The 13,245-nt window shown below is 36.3% G+C and overlaps 1 protein-coding gene across 4 annotated transcripts in view; it reads left to right on the top strand.

Moving 5' to 3' along the window:
- nlgn3b (neuroligin 3b) overlaps positions 1 to 13,245 on the top strand; it is a 67,343-nt gene that overhangs the window by 33,652 nt on the left and 20,446 nt on the right. For 3 of the 4 annotated variants that reach the window (XM_005165182.5, XM_068221272.1, XM_068221271.1), the window contains 3 exons: positions 106 to 786; positions 6,956 to 7,009; positions 7,685 to 7,840. In XM_005165182.5, coding sequence (XP_005165239.1) covers positions 318 to 786; positions 6,956 to 7,009; positions 7,685 to 7,840 — 679 coding nt within the window. In that variant the 5' untranslated portion in view covers positions 106 to 317. Of the gene's footprint in view, positions 1 to 105; positions 787 to 6,955; positions 7,010 to 7,684; positions 7,841 to 13,245 lie in introns of those variants that run through there. The other variant, NM_001166334.1, reaches the window with a different exon arrangement.

Below are 13,245 nucleotides of genomic sequence, written 5' to 3'. Positions count from 1 at the left end.
TTAACTGCAAAATATGGCTAACTGTATTTTCTGAGTGATTGTCAATGTTTTTGTATATGACCAGTATGGTGAAAGCTTCTAACCTTCAGTTTTTATGTGTTTCAGGTTTGTGCTAAATGGCTCTGTGTGCTGGAAAAACCAATATGGATCCCTTAATTGTGCATACCTGGCTGCGGCGATGCCCACTGGATCTTCCTGAGTGTGTGGCATATGCTTGTTTTTGAGTGCTACATTGTCATTGTGTCAAAGCCGAGAGTGTCATTGAGCTACAGACAGAGCTTTACCAGTGTGTGTGTTTGTGTGCGCCGTAAAGAGGGATGATGATCTACACACAGTCAGCAGCTCACCTGGCGCTCACCCGCCTGCCCTGCCGGCCTCTGAACTCCGCTCTCCGCTGGCTGCTCGTGTGGTTGATGTGGTCAGTCTCTGTGGCATCAACGCTGACCTACCAGCCAACAGTAAACACAGCTCTTGGCAGACTGAGGGGGATGCGGGTCGCTGTTGCCACGGAGGGTCTGGGACCTGTGGATCAATATCTGGGTGTGCCTTACGCCGCTCCGCCTGTGGGAGAGAAGCGATTTATGCCACCCGATGCTCCGTCTGCCTGGTCTGGTGTGAGGAACGCCACGCGCTTTCCTCCTGTTTGCCCACAGACCGTTCGCAACGCAGTGCCAGACATAATGATGCCCGTTTGGGCCACCTATAATATGGACACGGTCGCCACATACCTGCAGGAGCAGAGCGAGGACTGTCTGTACATGAATATATACGTGCCAACACAAAGTGGTGAGTACACTTGTTAAATGTGTACATGAGCTTGTTTATGTAATACATAGAACATCAGGGGGTTTGATTATGGAATTCTTCAAATGTTTAACTTACGGTTAATGTCGTAATTCTGATTCTTAGTATTTAAAATCTGTATTTAATGGTGCCATAGATTAAATTTTGCCAATGATTCTAGACTTTGATTGAGTATCTTAAATTGTTCTCTGTCATACAAACATACAGTATGTGGCTTAGGTAAGTTCAAAAATTCTCCAGACACCATTTTATATGCTCATTTAAAACTACAGTAATTACCTCTGGAATGAAAAGCTCACTTTTGACCATATTTGGAATGGTTGATGAATGTTAATGTCTTCTCTGCTTGGATGTGTCAGTGCCCGCTCTCACATATACACACACATTGGGCCACCTATCATACACCCAGCGCAATAATGTGCAAGATGTGTTTTGTGTGATTTGCTGCCATTTTGAGACCAGCGCAACCCTATTTTTTACATTTTGAGCCACGTTGTTTAAATAGAAAATCCATTTGCGCTACTTTGTGGACTCATGGGTGTGCTGGTCTATAAAGGAGGTATGTTATAAAGTGTGTGTTATTAAGCTATAAGTAAAAGCTGGTCTAAAGTCCAGCGCAGAGAACGTAAGTTATGTGCCTATGTGGGTCCAAACGCTTAATACACACAGGATATACAGCAATACACTAATATATTTACAAATGAAAAAAGCATTAAAATGTTACAAAAATGATTATTTATTACATGGATACAAAAACACACCAGGAGGCTTTTTTCAGTTTATTCATGACGATTTGCATTTTATTTCTAATAATGTTATTAATAATATGAGTAATATTTATTATATGATTATTTATATTTGTTTTAATAAAAACTAGTTTAGATTTGTCTTAGATTTGATTTGTTTGATCTGTCGGGTTTTGGAGAGGTATCCATCACCACATGGGGCATAAGAATAGGACGTGTGTTTAGATGTAACTCATTTTTTTGACCACACTTCATTATTATAGTTTATTTATTAGTTTGCTGGAAATAAGAACTGAATTTAGAAATAGTTTTGAAACAATTCTTTGTGCTTAACAAACAAAATTAAATATGTAGGCTAATGGACCTCTTCAGTGGAGTGCGTACAACGTTTTCTTTTCCACGAAAGTAAAGAAGTAAAGTAAAGAGGCCAAATGGAGGAGGCTCATACTTTATCCTCACGTAGATGGTCTGTTAAACTGTTTTCTCTATAGTGAAGCATTCAGTTATTTGTCCATTCAGTTTTTTCACTTACAAAGTCCACCATGTAAATACTTAATGTGCTACAGCACGATGCAACTGAGTCTCTTAAAGGGAGTGTGAGATGAGTCTCTGATTGTTTTATTGCATGTTACGCTCAAAACACATCCATAACTCATTAAGAGAATAAGCACAACCCTGTTAGACCATGTGCCAGGGCACAGAGTATATTTTCCATTCTTAAAATAGCAAAAGTGGATTCAGACATGCCCTCAATGCTTTTGCGCCATGCGCGTTGACTTTTCTCCTACACTGAAAAATATGTTAGATGCAGAACTGTTGCAAACAATTTATTTGTGTTGAATTTAAACAAACAAATTAAGTTTATTAATGTTCAACTAAATTTGTTTGTTTAAATTCAACACAAATAAATTGTTTACAACCACTTAACGTAAATAATTTAGTAAATCCAAGGAATCATCTCTGAATAATTTTTTTCAGTGTACATAAGATCGTCCTTAAATGCACATGTGTAAAATTAAACTTAATTAAACAAAATATTTTACAAATTGAGTAAATTCCTTGTGAAATGACAATCGTTTCATCTAAAGTGGTGGAAATGTTAATTTTAGCTTGCAGGAATGAATGAGTGAGCTATTTTTATGCTTCCAGAAAAAAAAACTAGTTGTGCTCTGGATGAAATTTATGACAAATTATAATTATACTCAACAAAAGGAACTGACAGACAGGTATTTAAAGTTGCGATTTAAAGATTTAATGTTGATGAAAACAAGCAGGAATTAATGCCAACCTAAAGCTTATTGGCATCCTTTCGCTCAAGAAAAATCACAACAGGAGCTGAGTGATATGACATGATGCATAAACGTCACTTAAAAACTTATACTCAGCTGCTTAGTTGTTTGTAAATGTGTCTGTTGCCAATTTACAAACATACACACAAGCGGCCACTTCTTATATTGCGTCTTTTGCAAGTTTGCAGGTTCATTTTTCCATTGAAGGCATGTGGCATTTTCCAGGCACACCTATTTGAAACATGTCAACATTTCAGTACAGTATACTGCAAGCACATCATGAGTCATGTGACTTGAACTAACCTCAGCTTCACATACACTTTTCAGTAAAAACGGTAGACTAATTACCTCATACAAATGCAGCGCACCCAACCCCTGCAGTGCTTTATTAATATGAGATGTATCAGAGCTGCAGCAATGGTTTCAGTTTGTCATCCTCTGAGAGAACAGTGGATGCTTGCATAGCAATGACAAATCCCATTGTATCACAAAGGACCTTTAAAATTGGTGAATGAAGTATCTCACGGTTTCCACACCTTTTTAGACACGATGTGAATGGCCTCTATATGTATAATCCGCATCTACTGTGTTTTGTATTCTGACAAGTTGTAAATCTTTCATAGATTTCATCTTTTTTTTTTTTTTTTTTGGTATCCATGCTTCTTCCATTTTCAAAAAAAAAAGTTCCACATAGATTTGATGTTTATTTAGAAAAGCTTAAAAATGTAATTTCTTTTTAATATCAATAGAACATGTTGTGGCCAATAAAACATAGCCTGGGGCATGCAATGTAGCAGTCTGTGTTTTGTTCCAATTGGCCTGTTTTACACTCACAGGATTTACATGACATTTGCATGGTGTTTGAGGCTCATGGTGTGTCCATATTTCCATGTGCTGAAGATTTATTATTCAGTTTTGCCAAGGTATATCCATGGCACCTTTAATATGCATTTATAGAGTTAATTTATCTGTACAGGTAAAAACAGAATCACTCATTCATGCTCTTGTTCTTTATTTTAGTTCTTTTAACGCAGGCTATATACAATCTCCTTCTTTTTATAAACTAGGAAATATTGTCATTGTTGATGTATAAAGTATTCATCTGTTAAAGTTCAATGATTTAATTAAGATGTTTTATTTCACAAACCCTAATTATATACAGTGTGTGCATAATTATGCAAATCGATATTCTGATCATGTTTTTTTTCCCCAAGTACATTTTACCACTTTAAAACCACATCAGTTTTAATGACTACAATAAATTGTGTATGTAATCATTATTAAGTGATATATAATTAATCAATTAGGGCTTGAAGTTAAAAAAAGAAAAAGACCGTATTATCTAATGCATTGTGTCTCTGTGATGTGTGATGTATTGAGCAATTATTTGTCAGTAACTATTTAAAAATGACAGTGCTGTTCAAAGCATTTGTGAAAAACAGCCGATTCCAATGTTATCACTCGATTGAAAGGCATTATCAGTGGTTATCAACTGATATGGGCCAGTAGGGGCCTACTGGTAGGCTAAGAGAATTATTTATGTCATTTATTATATATCCCATTAATTGTATCTTATTTAGGGATGCACTGATATGGATTTTTTGGTCGATATTGATAACCGATAACTCTTGAGATTTGGAGGCCGATTGCTGATATGCTATAGCCCAGGGGCGCCTGCAGGATTTTATTCAAAGACACACACATATCCAGCACCACCCCATCCCATCATCCCTTATTCCTAATATTGTTAAAAACACCTTCAATGGTATAGCTGTTCCATGCCAGGAGGCTGAGCAGCTGGATCAGAATTGTCCAATGAATGAGATACAGGCTGAGCCTAGAGTTCCCCCGACTCAGGTGCTGATGAGACTGCGGTCTTCACCCCGTGCAGGGAAGCAATATTTGTCACATTAGTTTTAGGCCTTTTGACAAATGCCTCCATTAAATTTAGCTGTTTTAAACAGAGTTTACTCATTTTGAACCTTGCTTTAAACAATAGCTATCTGAATTGTATTTTTTAGTGTGTGGAAAAACCGCCAGCAAAACAAAAGCCAATAAATTTCTTTTCCCATCTCCCACCATGTAAGTACATACACACTTTAAAACACACAAGCGCACACCTTTATTGATTTTTATTTTTTCTTGCTTTGTCAATAAATCGTAGTGTATACTGTTTAATTATCAATCTAAATTATGTAAAAAATAAATAAATAAATCAGCGCCATTAATTAGCACCCTATCATGGTAGGTATGCACAATGCATACAGCCGTATGGCTGCAGGCGCCACTGCTATAGCCGATAAATATAATTATTCAAAAATGTTATACTTTTCTACAGTGAAAAGCTGATTCTATTTTAAAAACTTCATAAAAGTTTGAACTGATCTTAGAGAATAGTCTACTCAAAGCAAAAATCTATAATTTAAAAAAAAATGGAAGGTGATTATATGGATATATATTTATGATTTCACACAAGTCAGCATGCTTAAAATAAATTATTTCCTTTTCGCATAGCAAATTAAGATGTAACTTGACTTTTGTATAAAATATAGTTAAATAACAAAATGGCACTTAATTAATAAATTATTTTAATTAACATATTTTAAGTAAAATGACATTGAAAGAACTAACAACAGCTCAAATTAATAAAGCATGTTACAGTAATGAACATGTTCAAATACTGTACGTAATGTCCGAAAAGGCATTACGAGAGGCATTTTAACAGTTCAGAGCCACAGTACAAGAGAAAAGTTAAATACAGAGAGTATGATTTACTTTAGAAAGTGCAGCATAAAGTCATCCAATTTAACCTTTTAGATTCTTTTGAACACACTGGAGTGCTGCTTATCAATCAGACAACGATTTTGTGTTCGTTCTTGCTGTAAATTGTGGGACAAATGATTGATGTAAGGTTTATGATAAACCGCTGTGAGTTTGAAAGTTTAACTGCAGGCACTGTGCGATGCACACGAAGAACATAAATGATAAAAACAAATAATCATATTAGATTGGGATAAACAACCCGACGAGTTGTTTATCAGCTTGAAGATATCAGCCTAATTTTGACATCAAACCAATAACGAAAACATTAAAAATAGCATTTATCGGCCGATAACTATATGGCCACTGATATATCGTGCATTCCTAATTTATTAACGTCTACCACTACCACAACCCTTAACCTAACCGTCACAGTAATGTAAAAACAGATCTGGATCTGGAGACTTCTTGATTAATATCGCTGATTAACCATGTGGATGGATGATAACAGTCTTCTGAGACTATAAGTAGGTGCAGAAGGCCCCTACTGGCCCATATCTATAAGCTGATAACGTCCATTTAATCGAGCGATAACATTCAAAATCAGTTTCATTCTTTTCAATGTAAATCCCTTATTTTTTATTTAGGCTGTATTTACCTGTTCAAACATATTATTACAATTTAAATAATATATGTTTTCTTAAGGAAAGCTTATTTAATCATTTGGTGCTCAAGAAACACCAAACCTTTTTACCATGGAGAGCCATGAAATAGAGTTATTTTTAAGGAAGTCGCTTGGCTGTAGTTAACCACTGCAGATCAGAACTAGCTTCAAGCTACAATTTCAAAGCTTCTCCTATACCACAACACACACGAAGCACCTAGACATATTCTTTGTTGTAAAACAAAAAAAATAAAGATAAATATTTCACTGGAGCGTTAGCCTACAAAAACACTTCAGTCCTCAGCACTTCCTCTCAGTTCCTGTCTTTCTCAGCATTTCTAAGCTACATCTGAGGCTCCTCTGATGTCCAGCTCGGAGCCTGCGGCCAGAATCAGCTCTGCACTTTTCATCCACTCTTTATCTACAACTGAAGCAGCATCTGTGTCCACTCAAGTCTACATTGAGAGCTCTGTTTTGCCCTCGTTCCAAGCAAATATCACATTTCTCCTGGTAAAAACGTTGAAAGCTTCATTATTTCCAGGTTCAGAGTGGGAAAGTGAACGCTTATTGGTATCGCACAGTAATTCAGCAAAGAGTGGACTGAGCTTTTACACACAAACACACCCACGTGCCACTCTGTGGTCTAGTTTCCATCTCCTCTTCTAATTTATCATCTCTCTTCTTCTCTCTAGGTACAAAGAGAACAGGCGACATGTCAGCTGACACCGAGCGCACAGAGGATGATGGTATGTCCCGTTTTCATCATTCTTTCAGCTCGATTCATTTTTAATGTTTTTTCTATCCATTTTTTATCCCGTCGTGGTTAATGCAAGAGAGAATAATCTGGATGATATTTACACAATGTTGCATCATTTCGAGGATGGTTTTATGAGCTGGTCCAGTGTGTTTGGGGTGGCTCTGTAGATACCAGTATTGGTTTTGATGAAAGAGCCACGCTGTCGACCAATACTACAGTACATATGCATACATTTCCCTCTCTATCTTTAATCTGCAGTCCACATTTTGCCACTTTCTCCTTCTAAAGTTTGAGCGCCTGTTCAAGCTTATAATTATCCGCACACTCATCTGATGAGGCGATGCTATTCGTTTATTTGTGAACGTTGCACTCGAAGACAACACTTCACCACGCAATGACTATAATCATTGTAATAAATGAATCTCAAAGAAATTGGGTAATTTAAAGGAAGTCTCGGAGGCAGATCTTGGCTGGTTATGTTGGTATTTTTAGTCACTAGCGTTGAGAACGTCGAGGAGTTAAATCGATTATTTAAAGCTGAGATCTGCCAGTGGTGCAGAAGATCTCTTTGGTGATTTTGAGCAGCTGTGAAAAACACTCCAGAATGCTGAGAAGCTCACATATTTCTCTCTTTCCTTCTCTCTCTGTGTGTGTGTTAATGCAGGGCTTAGGGATTCTCGAGACGACCCTCGTCCTGTGATGTTATTTATTCATGGTGGCTCGTACATGGAGGGTACAGGGAACATTATGGATGGTAGTGTGCTGGCCAGCTACGGCAATGTCATCGTCATAACCCTCAACTACAGGGTGGGAATATTAGGTATGTACAATAAATTGGAGTCAATTTTACTGGTGTAAAATGCAGTCATTTTGAATTCTCACAATCAGGAGATATGCATATAGATATGCATTTTTGTATACAAATTATTGCTGTTATTAAAACATAATATTAGATTTATATATATTTTTAAAACACATTGTTGTTGTTGTTTTGTCATTTTAACAATGACAAATAACATTAAACAATTGTCACTCACTCTTAGAACCAATAATGAATTCTGTTTTGTTAACAATCTGATTCTTTTCGATTAACTTGAATCAGTTGAATCCCAAATCTCACTTAACAAATGATTTGTGAACTGGACTGATCTAATTGCATCTGTTTTTGAGTCAAGATCTGATTCAAGTGATCTGATCAGAGCAGTTTAACTAGAGTGTACTACAGTACGTTTAACTAATGTGAACACTGTCTTCTGAACTCATGTCCGCACCCACGAATTGTACCCAAGTCCGCCTGAATGAGGTGGTCTGGGGTATGGTTTGTGCAACTCTGGTACAGTTCACTTCTGATGTGAATGCAATCTTACCAAACTGTGGAAGTGAACAGCCAACAGCACAACGTGTGTATGTCTGTGTATCACCTACCTTGGCGACAAGCGGGACTGACCCAGTGCAAACAGTGATAATGTCTGCTCATCTCCACCAAAATCAGCTTCTGCAGTCATCACGTGATGTTCTGAACATTTTTCTGTAACACTTTATTTTGATGGTTCATTTGAGTTTTAGTAAACTCTCTGCTTAATATCTGTTGATACTGTTTCTATTTAACTGACTCTAAAAAAACTTGGCAACTACATGTCAACCCCAAGCCTAACCCCAACCTAACAGAACTTATAGTCTAATGAGAATTAGTTGGCATGTAGATGCAATGTAAATTAAATTTAACTAACAGACCATCAAAATAAAGTGTGACCCCTTTTTCCTATTTTTTTGCGACAGATAGACGCAAGTGGCTTTCTGTATTTTGATGTTAGTAACAAAAGCAAAAGATTCAATAAAAGCAGAACGACCATGAAATGTGGACGTCTCCATTTTGTTGCTTTGCTTTTGCCGCCTTCACCTAGCCACTGCTGTACACAAAACAGCAGCTTGATAATGCAAGCGTATCCAGGGTTCAGAAAGTAAAAAGGTGGTGTGAACACAAACCAGCCGAGAAGGTGGCAAAGGGAGATGATCAAATCTGGGTTCGGTCCAGGCAATTGAACCAATTGTGAAAGCACCCTAAATGATATTTCAGTCAAAGCCAAGAAAGTCTTTAGTTTACGATGCAATGCTTCTAATTATCCTATCATAGTAAATCTCCAGTTAACAACTCACTGATTCAGATTATTCTGTCACAGCAAGTCTCTGCTTAACAACTCAATGACTTGGTGATTCAGTCTAAGTGAGTCTCCTGTTAATGATTCATTGATTCAAATGATCCATTCATAACAAGTTTCCAGTTACAACTCACTGATTGTAATAATTGGGTCAGAACGAATCTCCATTTTACAACTCGGTTAATCAAATGATATGCTCAGATTGAGTTACATTTTAATAATTTACTAGTTCAAATGATAGGGTCAAAAGGAATCTTCAATTAATAATTCACAGATTCAAATGATCCAGTCAGAGTACATCTCCAGTTAACGACTCGCTAATTCATGTGTTATGGTTAGATTAAGTGTCCAGTAAAAGATTCACTGATTCAAAGGATCTGGTCAGGATGAATCTCCAGTTATTTACATGAGCCAGTCAGAGCAAGTCACCAGTTAAAGATTTACTGATTCAAATGATCCTGTTAGAGTGAATCTCCAGTAAACGACTTACTGACTCAAATGATCCAGTCTGAGTCTCTTGTTAATTATTCATTCATTCATTCATTCATTCATTCATTCATTTAAATGATCCATTGAGAGCAAGTCTCCAGTTATAACTTACTGATTTTAATGATCCAGTCAGAGACAATCTCCAATTTTCAAATCAGGTATTCAAATTATCTGCTCAGGTTAACTAATTCAATTGATAAGGTCAAACGGAGTCTTCAATTAATGATTCACATATTCAAACAATCTTTTCAGAGTGAGTCTCCAATTATTCATATGATCCAGTTAAAGCATGTCTTAAGTTAAAGATTCATTAATTCAAATTATTCTGTCAGAGCAGGACTGTTGTTAGTGTAATGAATCGCTGGTTCAAATTACCCAGTGAGAGCAATTCTCCAATTAAAGATTCACTGATTCAAATGAATCAGTCAGAGTCTCCAGGTGATTGTTCCTCTCTTAATGTTCCCAGCTACAGTACTAGTATGAAAACTACTGTTAACTTTGTTGTATTATATGTTTATTTGTCAACACACATTTATACAACTTTTTACTGGTTATATTGGATATTTTGTTGTTTCCTTGTGATTACATGCTTGAATTTATAATTAATTACACTGTAAAAAAAATGCTGGGTTCCAAACAATCACTTCAAGTTTATCGTACACAAAAAAAATTAAGAAGTGCCAAAAAAAACTTGAATTGTGTTGTTCCAGCTCATTTTAAATAAGTGGTTTGAACAAGCAGTAAAAGTAGTAGTTCTAAAATATTTTCTTGCATAATTAAAAACATTCATCAATCAGTCATTTTTACTGAAAGGACCAAGCACTTTTGTACTTTCACTCAATTGAAATTAAAGAAGTATTTTACTGGCATAGTATTTCATTAGTGTATCGGAACCATCTCTCAAGTACTTGATTCATGTGCTTCGCCCCTCACAGATGAATATTGAGAAGGACAGTGTTTTTCCTGTTTTGTAGAAAAGATCAATGTGTCAAAGGAAGTATACTGTCACTCCAAATGAAACTTGTTGGCCATTATATAAGGACCCGAGTCTTTAGAAGACCTCGATAATGTTTTATAAATGCTTTGGGGAGCAGATCTGTCCATTACAGCCTCATTCAGAGAGAGTGCTGTTAGTGCGCTTCTTTTAAAAGAGCTCTGATTCTGTTTAATCTCTGCAACTAAAGCATCAAAACAACGTGGAAATCCTACTCAAATGTTATTAGACAGAAAATCACCTGTGATTAAAGGAGGAGATTGAATGAAGAAAGCCCCCTCTTTCGGAATGAAGATGCTCTGAAGAATGAAATGGCGCTGCTGAACCGTATAAAACAACAATCATGTCTGAAAGCCAACAGGCATCATCACCTCACATTCTCCTTCTCTGACGTTCTGTCAGTTGCAGTTAAACCCCTGAATGAAAGAAATGTGCTATATGTAAGTACTCAAACACAATAACAGCTCAAAAACTGTCTTTCAGTGACTGATTTTTGCAGTTAGACAGCGTGAATAGTTAGATAAGATCTCAGCAATACTCATTTGTACCTGTTGAGCTTAGATGTCCCAAATATTGTTTGGGCTTCAAACAAATCTTTAAAAAAAAAAGCTGCAATGTTGTGCTACAATGCTAACATGGTGAAAATCCAGAAGTCAAGTTTTAGCTAGTTAGTTTGGTATGACTATAGTCTACTTAATGAGCTTCCCCCAAGCAAAAATAAATCTGTAATTGAATGAAAGAAACATCTAATGCAGGGTTTCTCAACCACGTTCCTGGAGGACTACCAGCTCTGCACATTTTCCATAGCTATTTCTCAATTCCAGATCACAGAGAATGAACTTGTGTTCTTGTTAAGACCGGTCTTGCCACCTCGGAAGAACAAACTCGGGAGACCGCGATAACACTGAATACATCGTCTAAGAAATTAGATGCTGCGTTCTTCTTGATGGTCACATGACCTTCACGCATTTTCTATCAGAAAATGGTATTAACATTACAGCATTGATACAAAGATTTATTGTTTGTGTTCCCCTTTTCAATATATAACATGCACAAAAACCTTACAAATAAACTTTGCACAATAGAAATTAAACTGATTTTAACACTAATTTCTGCAAATAAACGCCCTTAATGTGTTTATGACTCTATTAAGATTTACATGGTAATCTTTACATTCACCGTCTCATTTTGGGAAACTCCTGAGATAAATAAGTTCTATCTCTCAACTTTAATATCAAATCTAAATAAAATGCTGCACTTCCCACCTCAAGTTTGCATCGGTGCATCCTAGATACCAAGAACACATTCGAGAACTTTCACGAATCCCCCGTACTTGCGGTCTTGGAACTGAGGACACAAGGACACATGATCCCCGAAGAACGCATATTGAGAAACAGCCCATGTCTCCTAAAGCAAACACACCTGATTCAGTTTATGAGCTCATTAGCAGAGACTGAAAGACCTGTAATGGGTGTGACAGACTTAAGACACATCCAAAACATTCCGGCTGTTTCTCAATTCCAAGAACGCCGTGTGTTTATGCCTTTATTAAGATTTTTATGGGAATGTTTACTTTCATCGTTTCATTTAAGGAAACTCCTGAGGCAAATAAGTTACATCTTTGAACTTTATAAATAAATCTGTATAAAATGCACTTCTCACCTCCTTATTCAGCCGCAATGACTTTTGCGACTTCAAGGAAAGTGGTTGAGAAACCTTGATGTAATGAATAGCATTCTTTAGGTAAAAATTATGGTGCCAGGAATAAACTATAATTTGTTTTTACAGTGACGCCATTGCATAGACCAAACTTATTTGTTCCAAAAATAACCTTTTAATGAAATGTATATCAAATAACCTTTTTTCTCAGAATCTAAAGATTTTTTTCGACTCAAAATAACCTTTTTAACACCCATGGAAGCTTTTAATTCTACAAATGTTTGAAAGAGCGAAATTATGCCATAACCATTTCAGATTCCACAAGGAGTCTTTAGTTTTTTAAAGAACCATTTTTCTTACTGTATAGAACGAATATATATAAAAGCTCCAAAAGTATCAAATTTATTCATTTGTAAAAATCTCACAGCTTATAACATTTTGAGCACACTGGCTCTTCATCAGACACAGCCAGTGTGCTCGAAACATTACCGCTGTGAGCTTTTTTTTTAAGTGAATAAATTTGACACTTTGGCGTACACCCAGTTGAGATTGATGTGCATGCTGTTGTTAAATGATTTTTCTTACTGTATAGAACGCATTGAAAATCTAAACTACTCACTGTGTTAAAAATGGTCTGAAAATGCAGACTTACAACATGATAACTGTAACAAGGTTCCAGCATCTTTAATATGAGCATTTATTTAGCAACAAAAGCAATGCTATAATAACCTTCAGTATAAAGGCCTGTCATGGTCTGCAATTTTAACTAAATCACACTCAGCACACAAGTGTTTTGTTTATGTTTGGAGGGCTGCAGAGTGTGTACTTGATGTGTTGCCATATCCCTTTAATATAAGTGACGCTGATTAAACACCATTAGCCTTATGCGGTCAAGTTTATGGAGTTAAAAGGACTTAAAAACCT

Source organism: Danio rerio, chromosome 5, assembly GCF_049306965.1.
Source record: "Danio rerio strain Tuebingen ecotype United States chromosome 5, GRCz12tu, whole genome shotgun sequence".
NCBI lineage: Eukaryota > Metazoa > Chordata > Actinopteri > Cypriniformes > Danionidae > Danio > Danio rerio.
Note: the sequence above shows the minus strand (reverse complement) of the source record. Positions and strands in the feature narration are given on the sequence as shown.